This window comes from Rhinolophus hipposideros, assembly GCF_964194185.1.
Source record: "Rhinolophus hipposideros genome assembly, chromosome: 7".
NCBI lineage: Eukaryota > Metazoa > Chordata > Mammalia > Chiroptera > Rhinolophidae > Rhinolophus > Rhinolophus hipposideros.
In genome coordinates this window covers 97,774,104-97,797,721 of record NC_138053.1, presented here as the reverse complement: position 1 = coordinate 97,797,721, position 23,618 = coordinate 97,774,104, and the positions used below count along the sequence as shown (strand labels likewise).

General features: G+C 50.5%; 1 protein-coding gene and 1 pseudogene across 3 annotated transcripts in view; both read left to right on the top strand.

Annotated features, from left to right (window-relative positions):
* The window catches only part of ADAMTS16 (ADAM metallopeptidase with thrombospondin type 1 motif 16), a 131,924-nt gene extending 121,031 nt beyond the window's left edge, over positions 1-10,893 (top strand). For both annotated transcript variants that reach the window (XM_081053279.1, XM_081053280.1), the window contains 3 exons: positions 307-531; positions 8,759-8,906; positions 9,679-10,893. In XM_081053279.1, coding sequence (XP_080909405.1) covers positions 307-531; positions 8,759-8,906; positions 9,679-9,794 — 489 coding nt within the window. In that variant the 3' untranslated portion in view covers positions 9,795-10,893. The remainder of the gene's footprint in view (positions 1-306; positions 532-8,758; positions 8,907-9,678) is intronic.
* An 11,028-nt stretch (positions 10,894-21,921) lies between these two features.
* On the top strand, positions 21,922-22,590 carry LOC308499783 (large ribosomal subunit protein uL11-like; annotated as a pseudogene). The gene is made up of 2 exons: positions 21,922-21,928; positions 22,077-22,590. The product of its transcript is annotated as a large ribosomal subunit protein uL11-like (transcript).
* The last annotated feature ends 1,028 nt before the right edge of the window (positions 22,591-23,618 follow it).

Sequence of the window (23,618 nt, the reverse complement as noted above, 5' to 3'; positions counted from 1 at the left end):
GTTACAACCCAGCGTCTTTATTTCCCAGGGAAATGATAGCTTTGGAATTTCTCCTTTTAGGGTTTCTGATTGCTCTGCCTCTACTTGTGCCCCCAAAGCTAGGCCACCGTGGCCTCCAGGTTCTCCTTTTTATGACAGATTCCTTAATGCCTTTAAATGCCAATAAATTCCATTGAATGTTTACACTTGTGTAAATGTTCGAGCTGATAGAATCAGGAGGTAGTTTGACTCAAGGGTTTTGTAAAAGAGACAGCACCTCAGAAGAGGTATTTTTCACCCACGTCTTTTGTTTTCTTTTATTTCCAGTGCTCTGTTACATGTGAACGGGGAACACAGACAAGGTTCTTAAAATGTGCTGAAAAGTACGTTTCTGGGAAATACCGGGAGCTGGCCTCCAAGAAGTGCTGGCACTTGCCACAGCCTGATCTGGAGCTGGAACGCACCTGTGCCCTGTTCCCGTGCCCCAAGCACCCCCTGTTTGCTGCTGCAGGGCCCCCGCGGGCCAGCTGGTTTGCCTCGCCCTGGTCTCAGGTAGGGCGGCTTTGTGTTCACAAGAGTAGGTGGGGAAGGCCTTGCTCCTGACCTTGGCGGCTGGGTCAGGTGGGGGGTTTCTGTGAACGTATAAACCCCACTGAGCCCGTCCCTCAACCTTCTCTTTGAGTGGGTATGGGGGCCCACATCCCTGGGTGTGCGTGTGGCTTTCCGAAGAGGGTGATCTGCACACGTTCCCACATCTTTTAGGGCACGTGTGCTTTGCTCTAAATCATCACCCAATTACGTGTAGGAAAATGTGGTGTTTTTGGCAAAAGCTGGGCAGAATTCTCTGGAGAGGAATGAAAGGGGAGGAAATAGAATATGAGGAATGAGTAGGTGGTTGTGAGATTATATTAGGTTAATCACAAATTAAGTGAGAATAGGAGCCGAGATACCGTGGAGTTGTCACGTCCTGCCGGGGCTCTTGGACAGTAGAGCAGCCCCGCCCAGTGAGGTCTGCAGGCTTTGTCAGGCCTTGGTATCCCTACCTCCCTCCACCCTTCCTTTGACTCTAAGGAGAATTCTGCCATTCCTGATGTTAACCCACCCTCCTCCCTCACCCTGTCTCTGCCCCTGGGTGTCCAGCCACCCTCGCACTGTGCAGCCCTCCTCCAACCCCGTCCTCTTAGTCTGTGGTTCTGCTCCTACGCCCTTTGTTTCTGATTCCGCCCTGTCCCAGGGTGGCACCCTCACTCCTCTGGCTCCAGGAGGGGCTGACATGTCCCTAAGCCATGCCTGCTGGCCAAACCCTGAGCACTGGCACTGCTTGGGTGTGCCCTGATCAGTGCCCCCAAGGAAGGGAGGAGCATTTTCTGGCTTTCTAATCTGTCGGCCAGGGAGCCAGCCTTTTTCTGCTCTGCACGTACAGGTCCTATCTCTGATTGTCTCCTTCTTTCTGAAGACTTGAAAGCACAGGAAGAGGAATGGAGTGTGTGGTGGCGACCAGCCTCTGTGACCCCTCTGTGGGGAGGTCCTAGCACTCTCTCCCTGGAAAGTCCCAGAGAAACTCCCAGGTTCCATACACAGGAATCAAGGCAGTGACAATGGCCGACACCTGCGGAGATCCCCCACCCCCAAGGCCCCAGCCATGTGCTAAGCATTCTACTGCTCCTGACTCCTGGATCCTTCCAGCAGCCCTATGAGGGAGGGAAACATTACCACCCCCATTTCATAGATGAGGAAACTGAGGCACAGTGAGTCTAGGGAGAGGCAGAAGCGGGCCCGCGCAGTGGGGTCCACAGGCATCATGTGATTTCAGCCCATAATTGCCATGTCTTCTCCTTTGTTCCTCCACGTGGTCCTGCCAGCTCAGCCTGGCCCTGAGGACGCCCGGCTGTGTCCCACCCCCACTCTGGGCAGTAGGACACAGACTAGGTTGGAGCCCAGAGTTATCATGGGCACATGGACAGAACATTGGCTTTTAAGAAGCAAATGAAAATGATGGTGTGCGCTGCCACGTGCTCTGCTTCCTGCCTCATAAGCACCTTGGTTCTTGGCCAGGGTGTCCTAACTGTCAGGTAACACTGGCTCCCACATGCCCAAAGCCAAATCCTAAATTAATAAGATACACAGGCGCATGGAGCCACCAAACTGCCCCATCACAAAAGGTCCTTGTGGGGCCTTCCGTGATGCCCGCAGCTGATCCCAGAGAGCACTGGGTTGGTGTCTGTCCACTGTCCCTTCCAAAGGAACTTTCCTGGGTCTTTGTCTCTCCTGCAGAAAACTTCCTAAAAAGTCTGCTCAGTGCTTGGTGCTGTAGGACTACTAGTCGGCAGCCTCTGGGACTGCCCTCCTCGCCCACAGATTCCCTCCCTAGTCAGACTCATGTCCTAGCCAGCCTTTCGTCCACTCACTCACTCACTCACTCTTCGTGCCAAACCTTTCCTGGGAGCTTGCACTGCCATGGGGTGGCGGTGGCTCTGAGCTCTCAGCATAACCAGCCTAGCCCATGGAGAGTGGGGGTACCCTCCCAGGCATCATGCCGTGAACCCCAAGCTCACTGAGGGGGAGGCCCTGGCATCTTGTGCTAAAACGAAGCATGGACAGAAAACAGACTCTGGAGTGGACACCCCTCTTGTGCCGGAATCATGCTCTGGTGGCGAGCCTCAGAGGTCAAGGTCTGGCCACTTGAACATGAGCTATGAGAAAGCCGATGTGGTCACAAAATAACCACCAGGACTGGTGTTCACCCAGGCATTGCTTTGTGGCAGGTTTATGCAAAGTATTTGCATGTATCTTCTACATATTTGCATATGTGCACATATATACGTGTATATACATATTTTTTCTATATACATGCCCCCCCATGCCCACCAGGACACCTAGCCCATGGTCAGTATCAGGGATGTTTGCTGAATGTGCGAGTTTAAAGGAAATACAAATGCAATAAGTGGCTTAGAGAAGTCACTCTTGTCCTTACTGAGAAATCGTTCCTCTCCCAGCACACACCTCTCTCAGGTTTTTGTTTCCATCAGCCATCGATGTTGTGTGCTCTGTTGAGAGACCCATGTGTCATGGCATCATCTTTAAAGTCCAAAAGAAATTCTGACTTACCAACCACATGCTTCCTCCTTGCTTGCCCATGACTGAATTCGAAACAGACACCCATGTCATGTGGCTGGGGCGCGTCAGCCGTGTGTGTGTGTGTGTGTGTGTGTGTGTGTGTGTGTGTGTGTGTCTGCGTGCATGCACTCACGCGCCTGGTCATGGAGGATGTTCTCCGAGTGTGTGTGCCTCATCTGGTGGGGGTGGAGAGCTCCCGAGAAGGTGGGGCATGCAGCCGGACAAGCTCACTAAGGGTCGTCCCAGGCAGGCTGCTGTGTCGCCACCCCACAGTAACCAGTAACTCAGTTTGATGTGTATAAGTTGATGTTAAGGATTTAGAATTGCTGCTGTTGACCTGCCACTGGGCAGTCCACTCCATAGACAAGATGGCACTTGTCTGACCACCTGTCCTGGAAAGGACATCAGTGTCCAGCACTGGGAATCAGTGTTCATGAGGGGCAGGTACTTGCTGAGCACGCCAGCCAGGGTCCAGGCATGAGAAGCGACTGGAAGGCTGAGCTGAGGGACCCAGTGTAACCGCACGTGCCTAGCCAGACTGGACCAGGGGCCCCTGACTGACCGGCTCTCCCACCACCTGAATCCCTCCTCACATGTTTCCACGTCCTCCCAGCGTGAGCCTGTCTCTACCTGGAGGACCCCATCCATGCGTCATAGCCCATCTTTAATCTGTCCAGATGCAATGTCCCTTTCCTGAGCTCCTCTCCAACGTGCTGCTGCACGATTCCTCTCAGGAGGGGCACCCCACCATGCTCACGGACGATGTCCTGCACTAAACCGTGTCCCCAAAACTCATATCCACCCAGAGTCTCAGAATGTGACTTTAATCAGAAAAAGGGCCTTTGCAGATGGAGTCAGCTAAGATGAGGCCACCATGGGTTATAGTGGACCCTAAACCCCGTGACTGGAGTCTTTATGAGGCCGTGTGAGGACAGACTCATGCTGGGTACAGGCCACATGCAGCAAGCAGAGCTGGGAGAGAAGCAGCACGGTGCCGCGGTCGCCAGCAGGGCCAGCCTCTGAGAAATGCATGATGAGACCCTCCCTCGGACCCCCACATGGAGCTACTCTGCGGGTTACCTTGATTTCAGACTTCTGGCCTCCTGAACTGTGAGACTTGTTTCTGTCATTTCAAGCCACCCCGTTTGTGGCCGTTTGTCACTGCAGCCCCAAAGGACTCATACTGGTGGTTATTTGTGTCCTGGTCCCATTGTGTTTCTTCCCAGCCCCCAGAAGGTGGGCTCTAGGATGTAAGAGCTGTGATTTATTTCACTTCATATTCCTCATAGGCCAGCCCTGGGCTACAAGGACAGGTGGACAGTAGGAGCTGAACGTGACAATACCATGTCACCACTGGCCTTCTCTAGTAGGGAAACATGGGGCTTGCAGGGGAGATGCAGTCCCCTGATGCCAGGGACCACCGAGGTGAGAGGCTGCTGGCCCTTCCACTCTTGGCTCTGCTGGCCAGGATCGCCCTTGGTCTGCTTTCAGCCATCCTCAAGAGGCCACCACACCATGAGTCAGCAGTCCTGTCGCATAAGCCCAGCCCTGACGGGGAAACATGTCAACAACTGTGACAGAGCAACAATTACACGTCATCATTACCTTTAAGCCCACAGGAAACAAACAGAAATATGTATCAGAACCAATTTCATTATGGAATCTTTTTCAGTATTAGCTAAACTTTCACTAGAATAAAATTAGTTTAAAACACCCTCTAAACGATCTCCCCACCTCATTCTGTTGGAGCCCTAGCTGTGTCTCTGTGAGCCTGGGGTTGGCTACTTATCAGCCAGCATCTTGAAAAACCCATGACGTCCCAGCCCTGCTGCCGCCATTCCTCTGGTGCCTCGACTCGCTCCTGGTCCCGTTGTCTGAGTTCTGCAGAAGGACCCTCGGTCCCTGGACAGGAAGACGGACACCTCCCACAGACCCTTGGCTGAGGTCCCAGCTCCACTTTGGTTCCGGTTGTCTGCAAACCCAATGTAGCTGCTTCATTTAGGAATGTATGAACCCCTCTTTAAAAGGTATTCAACTTAGAAGTCCTTTAATTTAACTTATTGGAGCGAGGACATTTTAATTATATCCTTTTCAAGCATGTCCTATTTTAAGTTGACAAAAAGTATCAATAGATGTGAACTTTTCGATTCGGTTTTCTTCCGAGTGCAGTGTTTCCAGCGAGATGACACATAGGCGACCTAAGAAGCTGAGTTGAGCTGTTTCGTAGCTGCCAGGCTAGCGTTCACCCCACTCTGCTGAATTCAGAGACTCCAGGCACATTTACAAAGAGGAAAATGGGTTATCAGTATTTAGAAAAAAAGCATAACACCTAAAATATATCTGCAGTAGCTTTCACCACACCGAATAATCCATTTGTCTAATAAGTGGTTTTTGTAATAACGCTGCCTGAAGCTTTTATCCGTTGTGACCCATCTGTTATACTGTGAGAATTTAACTTTTGGGGTTCATAAGTCAAAGGGCTGTGTCTGCCGTGAGCACTCTCTCCCACAGAGACTGTGGGAAGTTGTCAGGCTGTAATGAATGGCCAAAGACTGGCTGAACTTTGCCCCCAGACAGGTTTATTCTTGTAGCAGTTTAAAGACCCCGGTTTCCATTATTTGATCTGCAGGGTTTCTATTGATTTAAATGGCTTTGCGTATCATCACATTTACCGGTTTGTCGCTTGCTAGGACTGATTTAAATCATGTGAGTCACTTGGGCTTAGAGACCAGTGGTTCACACACTCATTGGTCTGGGAATGGCTGAAGTGGGGACATCTGTTGGCCTTTGTGTCCGACTGAAGGACAAAATGACCCCCGAGGCAAACATGGGAAAAGTTCCAGTCCCTTTATAAGATGCCTTGTTTAAATGCCCGCAGTCATCACAAATATTGGAGCTAGGCACCACTTTGCTAGATTAAGTGTGACTGAAGTGAGTTCTGGAAAGAGAAGGAAAGGAAAGGGCATGTGCGGTACAGTTCTGAGCATCAGCGCTCTGGCCCGACCCGCAGCACTGTTGGAAATGCAGGTTCCTGTGCTCCAGACCTGCTGAGGCTCAAGGTCTGGGCATGGTCCCAGCGCTCGTTATGACGCCCTGGTGTGATGCACACACGTGCGAGAACCGCTGCTCTGGAGGGGAAGCCAACAGGAAGGAGGTCTGGGCCATTGCCACTGGCCATAAGCCACTGACCAGCTAGAAGTGCAGGCCACCGTCACCACACAGCATGCTGGCGTCCTCTGTCCTGCTGTCAGGAGCACAGGTTACCTGAGGTGCTCAGGTTAATCCCATGACGCTGAGGAAGAAGCCACACGTGTGACTTACACGTCCAGGTTCTCGTGTCCCTTCTCACTGAGTGCCATTTCCCCAAAGGTGCCGGACCTGTGACTTGTCCCCACACCTACTGTCCTCCCACCCCCTCCGTGTCTCCACCCCAGGAGGCTGCTCCATTGCCAAGGGCTCCAGGTGCTTCTTAGGATCCGTCTGCTTCCAAACCGCAGACTCGGTTGACATACTGGAATATGAATTCCGAACACCAGTGCTGAGTTTTCAGCCATTATATCCGTGATATTGATGAACAGCTCGCATGTGTGTTTTTCTTCCTGGGAAGAAAAGTGGGGACTGCAGAGCCTGGGGTAGATTCTGGGGGAGGCGGGGGCGCAGGGAGTCGGCGCCGTGGACAGATTCCGGCTGTGCCCTGCTGAGTGCCGGGACGTGCCCTGAGAAGGAGGGGGCGGGCTGCCTGTGCTCACCATTCAGTATTCAGTGCCATGGGTGGCGAGGGATTTCTATTTGTGAATAAGTGAATTCATGACAAAAAGAACCAAACCATGCATTAATTCTTTGGGCACTGTTTACGTGATGACAAACGGTGGCCAGGTCTCCGGATTTCTAATTGAGGCATAATACCGTTATCAAGAACGGAATTCTGCCCCAACTGCTGACTATGAAGGAATCCGGCTCATGAGGTGGAGGCCTTGTCGACACCTACAGGGGTGGATGTGACCGAGAGACCTGTGAACTACCGTCCTGCGGTGTGAGCTGACAGAGGCTCTGAAACAGTGCACAGGGGTGGACGTGACCGACGAGACCTGGAGCCGACCAGGGGGCCCTGCTCGCTCTATCTGAGTCCTGCTCACCTAAAACTAAAGGCCTTTCAACAAGAGAAGCTGCAAGCATTTATCGAGATCAGTAAGAATGGCTTCGGGACACATCGAATCAGGCAGAAGCCCAACTAGTGTTGGATCAGGAGACAAAGGCAATGCTGTTTATGACAAACACAAGGACAGCGAGCGCATCCACAGAAGGAAGACACTTCTAGCCACAACGTAACCTAGAGATGTTCGTTAATGCTTATCATTTCAGGCCGGTAGTCATCAGTCCAGGAGTCCTAATGTCTGTTTTCTTGTGATCTTTGCAAATAGTTCTCCAGGCACAATGTTGCTTTTGGCCAGCCCTGAGGTTATTTTGCTCTGTCTTAATATTCCAGAGATGGGAGGCGTAAGACGTGCACGGCAGTTCCTCTGGGATGACAGCTCCATCTCCATTCTAAAGTGGCTCCCTTTAGGTTTTGTTTTGTTTTGTTTGTTTTGTTTTGTTTTGTTTATAGTCCCTGCTCCCATGGCATTTACAGAGCACTTTGCAGGGCTGCCGTTTCAGCAGGTCCCGAGTAAGCAGGTAGGAAAGCAGCTGGCTGCTTCCTCGCAGGCTGCTTTGGGCTGTGGAAAACCAGCCCCAGGCTGGGCCTTCACGCGCCAGAATGGGGTTCTGGTACACTGTCCTGTGACTTTTGGTAAGCAGACTGAGTCATGTGTGTCCTACTGTTGACCAGCTTCATTCTTGCCTTTTAAAGCAACCACTTAGCTGACCCAATGCCCCAGGACGTTCCAAATATCACCTGACCCCATCTTCCTGCAGGCGCTCCTTAACTGCAAACATTCTTGGCAGTTTTTAACCCATAGCTTCGTGGAGACTCTGAGTAGCTTTTCTTCTGGACAGATTAATTGCTGCAGTGCTGGGTTTCTCCATCTCTCTGATCGCCTATCTCCCGATTTCTTTCTTGCCTGCGCTTGACCTCACCTGTCCCCACTCACATGTTCCATGGTGTGTGCGCCCCATGAGTTCATGGAAGGTGCTCTGGCTGTGCCACCGTGTTCCCAGCTCTGCTGTGCTCGCGCCTCAGAGCATGGGGCCTCGGCGTCAGACAGCAACACCCTTGAGAGGAAGCAGATGCCGTGCAGAGTGGACCCAGGACTGGTGTTCCCACTTCCAGGCATCCAGCATCCATGAACATGGGGCTTGAGGGGGCTTACTGTTATCTGGCCTCTGTGGGAGTTGGCTCGTCACGAGCACCAGAAGGGGTGGCTCGGTGATGGCATCCACGAAGGGCACTGTTTGCTTCATGTCAGACTCACAGCCTGGACAAAGTCCAGGGAACAGGTCTGTGTCCCCAAATGTGCGCCCATTTCCTGATGTCCATCAGACCATAGGTGACTCAAGAACATTCTAGACTTCTGGGCACTTCTCCCCTCTGTGCATACTTGGGATTAATCCAGAATCTGGCCAGCCACCCACAATCATAGAGAGATCACATTGAGGGGTTTGGGGGCGGGGATACCGCGAAAACCCAGCAGCCCTGGGTGACTCATGCATGTGTTTTTTGCAGTGCACAGCCAGCTGTGGAGGTGGCGTGCAGACCAGGTCTGTGCAGTGCCTGGTGGGGGGCCGGCCAGCCTTGGGCTGCTTCGTGCACCAGAAGCCTGCAGCCTCACTGGCCTGCAACACTCACTTCTGCCCCATCGCGGGGAAGAAAGGTGAGTGGCTAGAACCCCTGGGCTTGACCTTGGCATGTCCTGGTGAGGCCCTCAAGTTTCTGGAGTGATTCCTCACGGGGCCTGAAGAAGTGTGGTGCCCAGAGGTTGGGTCTGGGGTGCCCTGAGGTTGTAGCTGTTGCTCCTCTTCTCATCTTTCTTCGCCTCCTCCCATTTTCCCATGAAATGGCCCTCATTTCTCACACCGCCCCAGAGATGACATCAATGGGGGTGAAATAATTCTAGTTTTAAGAAAACATGATGTCTTTTAACTTTATTCAGTGTCACTCACTTTATTCAGAGGAGGCAATTTTAAATAAAGCAGCTTTCCCCACTAAGCCCACCTATTCATTGGGTGCTCCCTAAATGCCATCGACCCTCAAATGCCTCAGGAATTTGCAGAGACCAAGGGCCTGTCTGCCGTGGCTTCTCAGAGAGGAGATGGAACTTGGGACAGCGAGTGGATTGGCTCAATCAGAATTAGACAATTGAAGTGCTATCCCCAGAGGGCCCATTGTCTGTGGTGGCTGAGTCTGTGAGTGGGTCGGATTAGCACAAAAAGGTGAAAATTTCAGTTTTGCAGGGACCTTCTAAGAAGGGCCTTATAAAAGCAGCATGTTCCACGTGGCCTCATTTTACCTTAATAGCCATCCCCTCACCCTCTCGGCAGCTTCAAGGCCACAACAAATTTACCTGGCTTCGTCACCACTTATCAGCTGGTGGCACCAGACATGACGTGGGGGTGTTGACTAATGTGCAGCTTGCTCGCTTCCAGACGCCGTCTGCAGGGACCACCAGCACTGGTGCTCCCTGGCGCCCCAGCATGGGCTGTGCAGCCACCAGTTCTACGACCAGCAATGCTGCGAGACTTGCTCCAAGTCCAACCTGTGAGTCAGTTGGGGCCGCTTCCCAGGGCCAAGAAAACCCATTTTCAGCACCCGTGAGCTGTCCAGTCCACATCAGAATGCGTCCAAGGAAGATGGAAGCCGGAAGAAAAACTACTAGGCTTGCTGACGTGTGTGTGTGCACGTGCACGTGCACACCTGTGCACACAGAAGCACACGCTCTCATACTGCGTGGGGACCTGGAGCGAGGCAGCAGCCCACCCTGCAGGATGGGGGCAGTGCTCACTGGCGTTTGTATTTCAGCAAAATCAAGTAAGAAAGAGAGGCAGGGCTGAACTTGCTAAACGTTAAATGCCTGGTGCTTTCTAAAAAGAAGGAAAGGCCACGAAATTAGAAATAAGTACAAAATACCTGCCGTGCAGTACGCGGCCTCGCCCCTGCCCCCAGCAGAGACCCCACCCACATGAGGTCAGGACCAACCAGCCTCCTAGCAGAAGCAGCATGTGGCCAGGACAGCTCCTGGAAGTGTCCCCAGGGCCCCCTCTTCCTGCCCCAGCAACCTAGTTGCTCTTCGAAGGGACTCAGTGCCAAGACAAGTGCTGGGTGTCCTCTGCCGGGGCACCTGCCTACCCTAGAGAGGCTGGACTGCGTCCTGGTGTGGGATTTTGCCGCTGGAAACAGGAAAACAAAATCCTTATTGAGGTGCTTCTAACCCTTTCAGACTTGTGTGCTGGAGGAGAGAATTTTGTATTTTATCTTTCTGTTATTTACAAGTGAGTGTACTATTCGAACCCATGTCTTCATGGTTTCTTTTTTTAAAGGACAGAATTACAGGTTATACCAGAATTAGAAAATTTCCAGTTACACCAAAACCCTGCTGTCCTTGGGATGGGTGTGGGTGGTTCTTCTTGCACAGACGTAGAACCCAGTGTTTCATTTTTGTGCACTGTGGGGTTTTTGTTTTTTCTTAAATGTTGGTGGTTTTTGTAAGCCTCATTCAGAAAGAAGGCCCCAACATCCTGTGTCAACACTGGTGCTGCTTTAGTTCTCCTTTCCCACGATGCAGCTCCATTCGGAATGGGCACCTGAATATTTATATTTGCTGAAGTTTTATAATAAATTCTATATGGTACAACGTGCCTCTGAACTGCTCATGAGTCTTCGTGAGGTTTGCGTCTGCGAGGCAAAGGCTGGCCAGAGACTGGACAGCTGTCTCAGAGAAAAGGGGCTTGAGCACTAATAGAAAGTGCTGGAACTGGTCTGAGGAGAAAGTGTCCCAAATGAGGGGGCTCAGGGTGGACAGCTTGTGACCAGGAATGGTGGCTGCCAGTGTGGGAATGGGCAGTGCCCCTGGGGCTACCCAGCCTGGTGACCACATTTGTTGTGGCGTCCACAGCAGTCTTAGCACTGTAGGTATGGCCTCCATGGGTAGTGCCACAGGTAAGAGGCAGCCCCTGACCCTGGGATCCCTGCTTTATTAGTCAGGATTCTCTAGAGAAATAGAACCAATGGGCTATATAGAGACAGAGAAGGAGAGGTTTATTTTAAGGAACTGGGGGCTGGCATGTCCAAAATCTGCAAGGCAGATGGCAGTATGGGCACTCAGGTGACAGTTGGTGCCGCAGGCCTGGGTCTGAGTTCCTTCTTCTCAGGGAAACGTCAGTCTTGGCTCTGTGGCCTTCGACTGATTGGGTGGGGCCCACCCACCCGCATTATGGAGAGTAATCTGCTGTCCTCAGAGTCTACTTACTGATTTGAATGTTAAATGCTCAGCACATGTGAAACACACCTTCACAGCAACATTGAGTCTGGTGTTTGACTAAACAAATGGACATCATTGTCACCAAGACAAGTTCACACATAAAACTAACCATCACACCCTGCCTGCCCATTGGCCTGGATTAAACTGGCCCTACCTGAGGCCCCCAGAGAAGCTGCTGCCACTCCTGGGATTAGAATGGACACCTGCCCCCTGGACCGTCAGCTGCCGGAAGTGCAGGGGGTGGCCCACTCACCCTCGGAACCGCACGGCTTACAGACAATGCCAGCCGCTGACACGGCCCAGGCAGCCTGCACCACCTCGGGAGCAAGGGGCCCGCTAGTGAGAGATCAGCCGAGTCGCACGTCACAGAGGGCGGCTGACACAGGAAACATGCAGTGTTTGCTGGACTCACAGCGGGAGGGGATGAGCTGGGAATCTGCATGACCCGGCTGACATGCCAAGACACCCCAGTGTCACCCCACTAGGGCGCTGGCAGAGCACCCCAAGCCTCTGTTGTTCTGGCAGGTTTTCCATAGTCCTCTGTTACTGTTCTTGATACCCCTCATCTGACACGTGCTGGCCCAGTTCCCTGAACAAGGCTAAGAAGGCCAGACATGGTCGCGCCTTCATGTTCCGTCTGGGAGACAGCATGGCCACAGAGTGGTGTCTACAAAGCATGGGCAGAGGACACATACTCCAAGTGGGACGAAGAGTGTGAGCAACAGTCAGAGGGACAGGGTGGAGCGGCGACCTCCAGGGGACGCTCGGGGAGACACGTGGGCGCAGAGGTGGCCTGGGGCAGCCTAGGGTGAGAGCGGTCAGCCCGGACTGGAGAAGCCTCTCCCTCAGCATCTCCCGCTCCCTCCACTCCATCAACCCCCCCACTTCTCGTCTACACCTGCCCCAAGATGGGCTAGTGGGGAGACCTGCTTGGTCTGGGTCAGCGTCTGACCAAAGCCTTCATCTGCTCTCTGCTGCTCTAACATTTTAGCATCAAAACGGTAGGGCTGTCTCTGCTTTGACATTATTTAGCATTGCTAAATAATAATTGCCAAGCATAGAGATGGGTGCTCTATGTGTAAAAAGCCCCGCGTGGCCCCTGCCTGGCCCTCGCAGCCAGCCCACTGGGGAGAAGCACACGGCTTCCCCGTCACCTGCACCCTGCGCCTTGGGAAGTGCCCTCGTCCCTCCTCTCCTCTCCACACTGACCACTGGCTGGTTACAGTCACTTGTGCAAGCTGCGAGCTGCTCTGAGCCCTGGAGTGTCTCACAGACATGTGGCCCGAGCAGTGCCTGGAATTGCCCTCTCCCAGATCTGAAACCATGCTCTGTCCACCCCCACTGCTCCAGAAGTACCTGGCAGCTAGGGAACCTCTTTCCATCAGCAGTGATGAGATTGGGGATTTTTCTGAACCTGACTTAGCATCTCCTGAAAATACTTGCCCCAACATAGTTTATACATGTACTCTGGGCCTTGACACGCATCTGCTGATTCAGCCCTGGCCCTCTAAGGGACAGTGTCTCATCCGCCCTCCTTGGAGCTGAGGAGGGCAGGGCCACCCCGATGGGCGATGTGCTCCAGGCCCCAGTGACGCTGTCGGACCTCAGTGCCCCCACCCCAATTCCCTGTCATGTAAGGGATCCACTCCAGCAGGTGCTGGCTTGGACAGGAGAGACAATGCCAGCCAAGACAGACGGCCCTTCCTCACCTGCCCTGAATCCATGCCCACGAGGGCACAGGAAACAGCACAGTGCACAAAGCTCTGGGTACAGGTGCTTCTCCTGAGTCTCCTTGGCCTCCAGCCACTTCAAGGGCCCGTGCAGCTCTGACGGGCCACCCCTGGTCCGCTCTGTGGCCACACTTGGGGAAACACAACCCAGGCTGTTGCAGCTGCTCGCAGGGAAGACAGGTGCCACCCCCAGATGTCCAGGCACCTCCTCTGCTCTTGAGCCAGCTCCTGTGTTAGTTCTCTTTCAGGAAAGGAAACAGACAGAGTAAGTGACTGAGCCACTGTCCCAGTGTCCCCCAGCTAAATGGCCGACTCACAGGTCACACTGCAGGGAGCTGAGCGTGGGGTTGCTCTTTGCTTCCAGACTGTCCCATTTGTTCTCCAGGGGCAGACATCACGCACACTTAAACAGCAAGGAAAAGTCTAAGACAATGCAATGCAGAGCTGTCTTTTTTTCCATCTACAGGGAGATGTGGCCCACGTGGTGGCCCTAATGCCTTTTGCTTTACCCTGGATGACACATTCAGTCCCTCAAGCCTCCCTCAAAGGGAGCACTCGGCCGAGCACTGGTGGGTGGGTCAGCCCTGCACGCTCCAGCCCTGCCCATGATGTGACACTGTTTGAGTTTGCATTTCATCAGCACCCTTGCTCTGTGGATCTGCTGGAGCCACAGATGGAGAAGGGGAGGGCAGTGAAACTCATGGCTGGTTCGGCGAAATCAGAGAGGCCAGGGCGTAGCCGACCAGAGACCAGCATAACCAGCTTCTCCTCTATCACTCTTTCCATTGCCCCAGGCTTGGACTGGACAGTCACTGAGGCTGCAGAGCCGAGGGCAGGGATGCCTTGCCTTTCACCAGCTCGAGTCACTGCAGACTCGCTCTGACAGCCACCTGACCCCCTTCCATGGCCGTGGGCCCCAGCAGAGCCCCCACTGTGTCAGCATCCAAGGGAGGCCCCACATGGCACAGAGGGGGGTGTACACTGCACTTAACCAGGAAGGAATGAACGATTCAGCACAACTGCTCCATCTATCATACCTACTCTGTGTCGGGCATGGTACTTGCTAGTGTGGCCCTTGCCTATGGCCCCTGTGGGATGACATTCTACAGTAACTGTGTGACCTTGGGCATGTCTCTTCACCTCTCTGGCCCTTGGACGTATTATCTACAAAGTAATTACGTCTTTAAGATTCCTCAGAAATTCTAAGATGCTAGCCTTTCCACTGCACTTGCTGTTATTAAACTCATCCTTTCCTAGAAGTCAGGCGTCAGCCCTGAGGATGGTCCTAGCTGGGTAGAGAGACAACTTCTGTTCTGCATGAGAAGCCAGACAGAGGAGGCTCAGAGGACTTAAGGATTGTTTGGGCGATTCCTGCTGAAATCCTGACACCTACACTCATACGCTCACAGACTCCAGGGGGTGGCAGACAGAACAGAACCTACCTGTAATTCCCCGAGAGGCCAGGTGGGTAGATTCCAGGCCAGGCTGTCCGGGGGTCTCGAACAGGAGCTGTGCCCGGGCCTGGGTGCCTGCAGACTTGCCCTGACAGCCACCTGGCTCCCTTCCATGGTCACGGCCCCAGCTGGGCCTCCCGGGGCTCCCGCTCTGTCAGCCTCCAGCCCATGACTCACAGGGACAGGATCTCTTCTCTGCCTTCGGGGGTTTTGATGGCCTGCCCAGGCAGCTGGCACCCCGGCTGGGGACTGAAAACAACAGAGGGTCTGTGGTGGGATTACAAATCACAAGAGCTTTAATCTGAAGTCTGGACAGAGACTCAGCCATACCCCTGTGTCCTGGAGCTGAGATGTAAGTGAGTGACGTGCTCTGGCGGGAGCCCAGGCTCCAGAAGCCCAGCAGACGGAGAGCCTGGAGCCCGGGGAGGGCAGCTAAGCACCTGTCTGCCTGCTTCGCTTGCACAGCTGGTACCCACTGTTTTCTCAGGGGCTGGGGAGGGCAACCCCATCTCTCCAGGAAAACCAGGCTCATAACAATCAAGGTACATATATGTGCCACACCTGTGTCCATGCTTTCCCCAAAGTGCCCTTTCCCCCTGCTCCTTGGGCCTCAGGACTCTGTGAGCCAGCAGCTCCCACATCTCCTGCAAGTGGAAAAATCACACTTTCCCATGGGGGCTTGGAAGTTCACAGAGCTGTCGTTCTTTAGGGGACACCTCCCACAAGTGCAGATGATGGCTGGAGGTCCATTTGTCTTCTGGAGCTGGGTACACCGAAATATCCCATTGTGACACGTAGGCCCACGCTGGAGGGAAAACGGAGCAAGTGTTTGTTCAGCTTTAACTCTCTCTCAGTGTGTTAGTGAGTGCAATAGCTCTGGAATCTGCCTTACTTTGTCACACTGCTGCACCCTTCAAGAGTGCTCCCAGCCCATGGTGCCCTGACACCCCTCCTCTAGCACACTGCCTGCTGTAGACTGAACTGTGTCCTCCAAATTCATGTTGAAGCCCTAAACCCCAATGTGACTGTATGTGGAGATGGCACCTGTAAGGATGTAGTTAAGGTTAAATGAAGTCAGAGGGTGGGAACCTAATCCCATAAAACTGGTGTCATGCAGGGATCTGGTCCCACTCCCTGCACCAGAACAAAGGACATGGTGAGGCCAAAAAGGAACACCCACGGAGCCATAGGTAGGGGAGTCATACTACTATATTCTCGCTGGTGGCTGGGTTAGAGACACAGGAAGCAGGATCCACACGATCCGCAATCCGGTGGCAGCTTCTCTGCCAACCAACCAACCTTGCTAGCTGTACTCCGCGTTTGCTAGCTCAGCCGTGGCAGTTATATCAGTGGCTAATTGGCTAACCGGTTACCACTGACGACCAACTAGCCACTTCTGATGGCCATCTACTACCCGAGCCAGCACCCTTCCACGTGAGGCCAAGAGTCTGGAAACTGCTCCCTGGGACTCTGTCCCTACAACTGGTGTCCTGGTGTCTTTATAAAACAAGACACCAGAGATAGCTCTCTCTCTCTCTCTCTCTCTCTCTCTCTCTCTCTCTCTCTCTCTCTCTCTCTCTCTCTCTCTCGCACACACACACACACACACACTTGCCTCTGTATGATGTTAAGGTGGGAAGACAGGAGGGCATTGCAAGATTTGCAAGAAGCCAAACAAGTTATGTTCAGTTCTCTTTCCTAATCTCAAAAATAGATACAAAATATTATTTTTTGTTGTTTCTTCCATTTTCATTTTTAAATTGTGTGCTGTATAATGACCTGTGCCATGAATGAACTCTTAGCAAATTTAAATGAAGGAAGGAGAGATGGTAAGAAGGAAAAAATAGAAAAATCGTGCTGCTCCCTTTGGAAATTTGTGGTCCAGCCAAGGTTCTAGGCATAACCATTCATTACTGGGAGTTTCACTGTAACAGATCAACCTGCATGAATCATTTCAAAGCAAAGACATGCGGTTGTTTTACTTTTGTTATTATCTTAATTTAGGGTACGACATGTGATGACTGTCTATGACAAGGGGCATGCTTTTCAATTTTGAGAAAAATGAAACCACAGAAAATAGATAAGAAGGGCCATCTCAGCATCGTTCCTTCTCTGGGGCCACACAACAGCAGGATAGAACTCCTAGTACTGCAGTCATTATATTTTCCATTAATCATGTCTGTCTGTATGTAGAGGTCAACCACACCTTTTCCTGCTCACGGCATGGTGGCACCACACTCTCGGTTTTCTGGGGAGATCCAATCTCAGACACAGTTCTGTTTGTCAGACTTTTATCTATACTCACAGAGAGTAAGTGGGTTTTGTTGTTGTTTTTGATTTTGTTTTGTTTTGAAAGACCATAGGGTTGAGATGCAGATGAGAGGAACAAGGATGGAAAGGCAGTTTGAGGAAAATGTCACCACTTGTGTTGGTCGGTCATGGGGTGGAAAAGGCCTCCATTTGAGTTCTACTCCGGGGGGTGGGCAGGAAGGCACTTGTCAATGAGCATGGTGGTTTCAAGGCCTTTGAAGAGGATGAGGTCCCTTCTTAGGCCCTGAGTTAGAGGAATGATCTTCCTGCAACGTCCTCTACATAAATTTTCAACTCATTTTCCAAGTTTTCATCATGTAACGTGGTTTTTGGAAGCTGAACTCGCCTTAACATTTTTGCCTGTTTTAGATTCAACTGAGTCAAAAGTGTAGAAAAACCGTAGCTCCCATCTGGTTCCATGTGGATCCTCCTGGAAGGTCCTGGTCACCCCATTTGCTCAGCAGCAGGGTCCTCTCCAGCTTCACCTTCCTCCGTGAGCCCTTCTCTGGATAACAGAGCCCCTTCCCCAGAGCCCCTGCTTGGTCTTCAGCCTCAGAATCTTTCTCACTCCAGATCTTCTTTTCAATTCAGAATCAGTTCAGGCTGCCACATCAGAACACTAGAGCACCGTAGACTGGGTGACTTAAATAACATTTGTTTTTCACAGTTCTAGATGCGGGGAAATCCAAGGTGAAGGTGCAGACACAGTCAGTGTCTGGTGAGGACTCTCCTGCTGGCTTGCAGATGGCCTCTGTGGGGACAAAGCCCCAAAAAGCAGTTTCCAGGCTCTCAGCCTCACATAGAAAGGTGCTGGCTCGGGTAGTAAACGGCCATCAACTGTGACCAGATGGCCATCAGCTGTGGCTAGTTGGCCGTCAGCTGTAACCCGTAAGCCATTGGCCACTAATATAACTGCCGTGGCTACGCTAGCAAAGAGAATGGGAACTAGCAAGAGCGGATTGCAGAGAGGCGTATGCTGCCGGTGAGAATATAGTGATATGACTCCCCTACTTATGGCTCCATGGGTGTTCCTTTTTGGCCTCACCATGTCCTGCGTTCTTATGTGGGGAGCGGGAGCAGAGACCCCGCAGGTCACCATGCACGACAAATGGCGCAGCGAGCAGGGTCCCCTGCGTGACAGCCTCCTTGGAGCTGTGTCCTCACATGGCAGAGAGAAAGGGCTCCTGTCTCTTCTCTTCTTACAAGGACACTAATTCCATCCTGGAGCCCCATTTCATAACCTTATCTAAACGAAATGGCTTCCCAAAGGCCCAGCCCCAAATACTAACACATTAAGGATTAGAACTTCAACACACAAATTGGGGGGAACACAATCTTTCCTTCCAGAGCAGGCCCTGAGATGTGTTCCCCTGGGTGTCCTGGCAGAATCAGCACACTCCTCATGTCCCCACACAAGTCCTTGGCCCGCTCCCAGCACCCTCCCAGCTCCATCGCTTCTCTCTGAAGGTCAGGTCCACAACTCACTCACCCATTCTTTCCGCCTGCACTCCTGGTACATCCGAGGGTTCCCCCCCAAGCACATTCCCTCTTTTCCATTCACACTAGAACCAGCTAGCTTTAACCTTCAGTCTGAATATCCTTAGACCTGAATGACCTCAGAAATACACCCATTAAACAGAGAAAACAATTTTAATGAGGAAAGAGCCCCTTGTCTCACTCAGTAGAGGCATTTTTGGCCAAAAACAAAAGGACAAGAAACATCATCGCACATTCCACAAACATCATAAATGGACCAAAAAAAAAAAAAAAGTACAGAATGGGAGAACAAAGATTATCTTTTAAACAGATCCTAATTTTCTTGTAAGTTTGATGGGGGAGGGGCTAAAGAATATCGACAATCGAGGAAACGTCTGTCTGTGAACAACATTTCTTTGTCAATGAAATTGAAAATGTAAGGGGTGGTTAAGAAACACTAAGTAGTTGGTAAAGGTTGGTTGAAATTAAATGAACTCACCTAAATTACATATCCGTGCACACAAGGAAATGTAAAGAGAAGGCGTAAGAATGGGAAGCTGGTATGCTGGTCTGACTTCCTCTTGAAAAGTAAATACATGAAAGATATAAAAAGGCATTGAAAAGTTGAAGCCCTATAAAACCTAAGATATTGTTATGATAGCATCGTCATGACACAGTCATGATTAATTACCACGTTAGAAAGTAATCTTTATGTACATATCTCAGCTCTCTTTAAATCGCTCCCCAGTTGATATGTTCTGACAAAGGAAAACACAGCTAATCAGTGAGGACACCTTTGCTTTCCCCTCCTCAGCCATGACGTCCAACTGACCAGGATTCCCTGGGCAGTGAGTATGACAGGAAGACACTGAGTAAGCACTCTTTCTTAACACAGGCAGAACTTCTAAGTAAAGAAAAAACCTGCTCTCACTGCAGGTTGCATTCAGCTGCTATGAACCAGGGTTCTCCATCCCGGAGCTCATGCTTTTGTTTGGATCACATGAGACATTTTTGGTGGATGTCCTCAGGTCATGGCCCTCAGGGGAATGTGCACACATTTCCCAGGGCTTAGCAGTTGGTCCGTAACAACAGAGCCACAGAGTTGGTGGTTTCTAGGGTCACAAAGCCCAAGAAATGTTTTATTCCAGGAATCTGCTCAGATCCCTCTTCCTCTTAGTAATCTCCCTCTTACCCGGTTCTACCCGCCTTAAGCCATGTGAGACATTCAAGCTTTGAAATGTCCAATATGATCATGTGAGTAGACAACATTACCCCCCAAAACCACCGAGGCTAAAAATACCAGAGGTTTAGTAAGTGTTTAGATAAACTTATTCAATCCAGTTCCTCCATAACTCCATCTGAGCTCCAACAGTGGTGCTGTCCTTTGAAGGAATAGGTCAAGTGTATGATTCATTGCTGTCCTGAGCTGCTCTCTAATTGTGCTGTGGACATACATTTCACAATGTGAAGCAATGAGCACCTAACCTAAGAGTGTGTATAAATAAACACTGAAATGAACACACTGAGGTCAAAACTGTGGTTCGGGCTTTAGGCTTGAGGTGAGGTTGAGAATAGGTGCCACTTAACAGATCAGATGGAACACGTTGGCGTCTGGAGGAAAGGGGCAAGGGCTCTCCAGGCTGATGCCACACATGGCAGAAGAAGCAACGTATCAAAAGGGCATGTAACTGTGTGAAACATGCACGCCGGCTATGTGCATGCCTGGCATGGGGCCAGAAGGGGGCTGCATGGAGGGACCCCTTCTCATACAGACCTTGTGTGAAGGAAGGCTGGGCTGGATCTGACTCCAAAGGGAAGGACTTGGAGTCCTTGAGCGAGGGCCAGATCAGTCAGGAAGCTGAGTCATGTGACGTGGGAAGAACAGTGAGTGTGACACCAGAAGTCCACGCTCACTGACGTGGCGAAGGACTGAGGTAGGAATGGGTCATCATTCAGAGGATGAAGGAGTAAGTAACCATAAGTAGAGAGCATCAAGGGGACCAGACAAACTTCCAGCTTCCTGAGCACCTGGGGAAATGCTGCCAGAGGAACTGCTTATGATCACACAGGATCCAGGGCTACGCTGGACTGACCACAGATCTTCCCACTTTTCTTCTGGAATCCTAATTCTCTGGCACCGATTATATGACTGGTGGTTTCTCCAGAAGCACCAAATAAAATGTCCAGGGTTTTTCTTTAAGCTGATACTGAGTTTTCCTTTAGGGGCCAGGGTTTCCCTAAGTTGGCACCTGCTTCAGGGACAGAATAATCATGCATCGTGAATGATGGTTCTGACTGTTGTGGGATGGTTAATGTGTGTCCCTTATTGCAAACAGAGTTCCAGCCATGCCGTCCATCAGTCATGACAAACAAAAACACACCAGGTCCCCCAGTGTTCTTGGGGGTGTGGGGGAAACTCATCCACTAAGAGACACATACACATTGCCCACATAAGTTGGTCTAAGCCCAAGTGTCCATTTTCAGCCTGAGTGGCCTTGTTTCAGCTGTCAGAGAAAAAAGGGAGAGGAGGGCTGTGATATATTATAAATAAGTAATCACACTTCAGTAATAGAAACACGTAAAACAGTGAGTCCAGAAGTCTGACAGGAGCAAGAGGGAGCCTAGGATGGCTGCACCCTAGGAAGACAGATTCCAATTGGGTCTTAAACGGTAAAGAGGAGGCCAGAGCCCTTAAAGTGTGGGACAACATAAGAAAGGCACAGGGACGTTGTGAAATATGCATTTCCTTATAGAGCACTCAGGAGAATTTTTTTAAACACTCAGCATTTGTGTCTATTTGTGAACATGACAATTATAATAAAGTCATCAAAAATTTTAAAAGACACTGTCCAGTGAAAACCCCCCAGAAATGTCTCTAATGGAACTCTGAAATTAGAAAAGAAAAAAGTAAGTCAGATAATGGATTTCAACTTTTTGTAATAAAACGTCAACTAAGGCAATTCAATGGGGAAAGAATAGTCTTTTCAACAAATGCTTCTGGGATAAGTAGACATCCACATGTGAAAGAATGAAGTTGGCCCCCTACTTTACATCATATACAGAAATTACCTCAAAATGGACCAAACACTTAAATGTAAGAGCTGAAACTACACAACTGCTAGAAGATTTAAATCCACATTATCATGGATTTGACAATAATTTCTTAGATATGACACAAAAAGCACAATCAACCAAAGGAAAAAAATAGACAAATTAGATGCCATCAAAATTATAAACATTCATGCATCAATGAACACTATCAAGAAAGTGAAAAGACAACCCAAAAAAAAGATAATATTTTCAATCCATATGTTAGTAAAGGTCTAATATTCAGAATATATAAAGAACTCTTCATAACTCAACTACTTAACAATAAAAAGACAAATAACTCAATTTAAAAATTGGCGAAAGATTTGAATAGAATCCAAAGAAAGTATACAAATGGCCAGTAAGCACATAAAAAGATGTTAATCATCTGTAGCCATTAGGGAAATGAAAGTCAAAACCACAGTGAGCTAGCTTTTGGTTTTCCGCTCCGAGGAGGCCAAAATGGAACTTTCTTAGGTCGTCCCGAATCTGGGTTCATCCAACACTAGCTGCCTTCACCAGGCCGCCGAGGTTCAACCACAAGGAGATCCACGTCGTATACCTGAGGTGCACTGTGGGGAAGTCGGTGCCACGTCTGCCTGGCCTCAGGATCAGCCCCCTGGGTCTGTCTCCAAAACAGGTTGGTGGTGACATTGTTAAAGCCACCTGTGACTGGAAGTGTCTGAGGATGACAGTGAAACTGAACACTCCGAACAGACAGGCCCAGATTAAGGTGGTACCTTTTGCCTCTGCCCTGATCATCAAAGCCCTCAGAGAACCACCAGAGACAGAAAGAAGCAAAAAACCCATTCAGCACAGGGGAAATATCACTTTTGATGACAAGAAGTCATCAAAATGGGTCAACATTGCCCAACAGATGTGGCAATGATCTTTAGCTAAAGAACTCTCTGGAACCGTTAAAGAGATCTTGGGCACCGCCCGGTCTGTGAGCTGCAATGTTGATGGCTGCCACTCTCATGACGTCATAGATGAATCAATGGTGGTGCCGTGGACACCAGCTAGTTAAGACTACAAAGGAAAGTCTTTCAATTAAAGATCATTTGACAACCAAAAAAAAAAAAAAGAAGAAGAAGAACAACTGCAGTGAGCTACTACTTCACACTCACTGGGATGGCTATGATAAAAATAAAAAATAACCCCACAAAAAACTAACAAGCGTTGGCAAGGATGTGGAGAACTTAGACCCCTCAGACCTTGCTGGTGGGAATCGCAAGTGTTGCAGCCACTGTGAAAAAAAGTCAGTAGTTTCCTCAAAGTGGTAAACATGGAATTACCATATAATTCAACAACTCCACTGCTAGGCGTATACCCACGAGAACTGAAAACTTGTTCACACAAAAATACGCACACCAATGGTCACGGCAGCTTCATTCATAGTAGCAACGCCCCGGCTGGAGGGCCACCAACACATGAGACTTCAAGAGAGGCAATGTAGTTCTGTCTCAATTTGTTAAGAGCCTAATAGCCATCACCCTTTTAGGAGAAATAAAGAAAGAACCAATTGCATCAGGCAGAGAAAGCCAGAGACCGCTGGAACCGAGGTCAGCCTGGAGCCATCTGCCACAGCCTGAGGTCATCATGCTGTCAGAAGCTGCTGCCTGGCTTGTTCTGAACAGCCACTCTCCTTCCACCTCTTGGGGTTCCCGAGAGCCGAGGGTCCCACTGATCTCAGGACAAGCTCTCACCCAGCCTGGAAGTGGGAGGGCTGTGCACCCACATTCCCTCCTTGATGTGGCAAACCCAGGACTTAGAAGCAACTGGTACAAACTCCCCCTCGCTTTTTCTGGGCTATCTGCCAGCCACTTTCCAGGGCTGAGTTTAAAACTCAAGGGCAAACCTACTACCATGTAGGTATCTCTGCTTCTCAAAGATATTAAACCATGTCTGGGGCAGGGTCTATTTTTTCTTTCTTTTAATTACTGCATTTGTTCGTATTGAGTCTCTAAACAGTCTGAATGTATGAAACGATTTACATTTTGCATCTTCAAAGTGTATTAATACAATTTGTAGTAAAGTTGATTCAGTTTGGC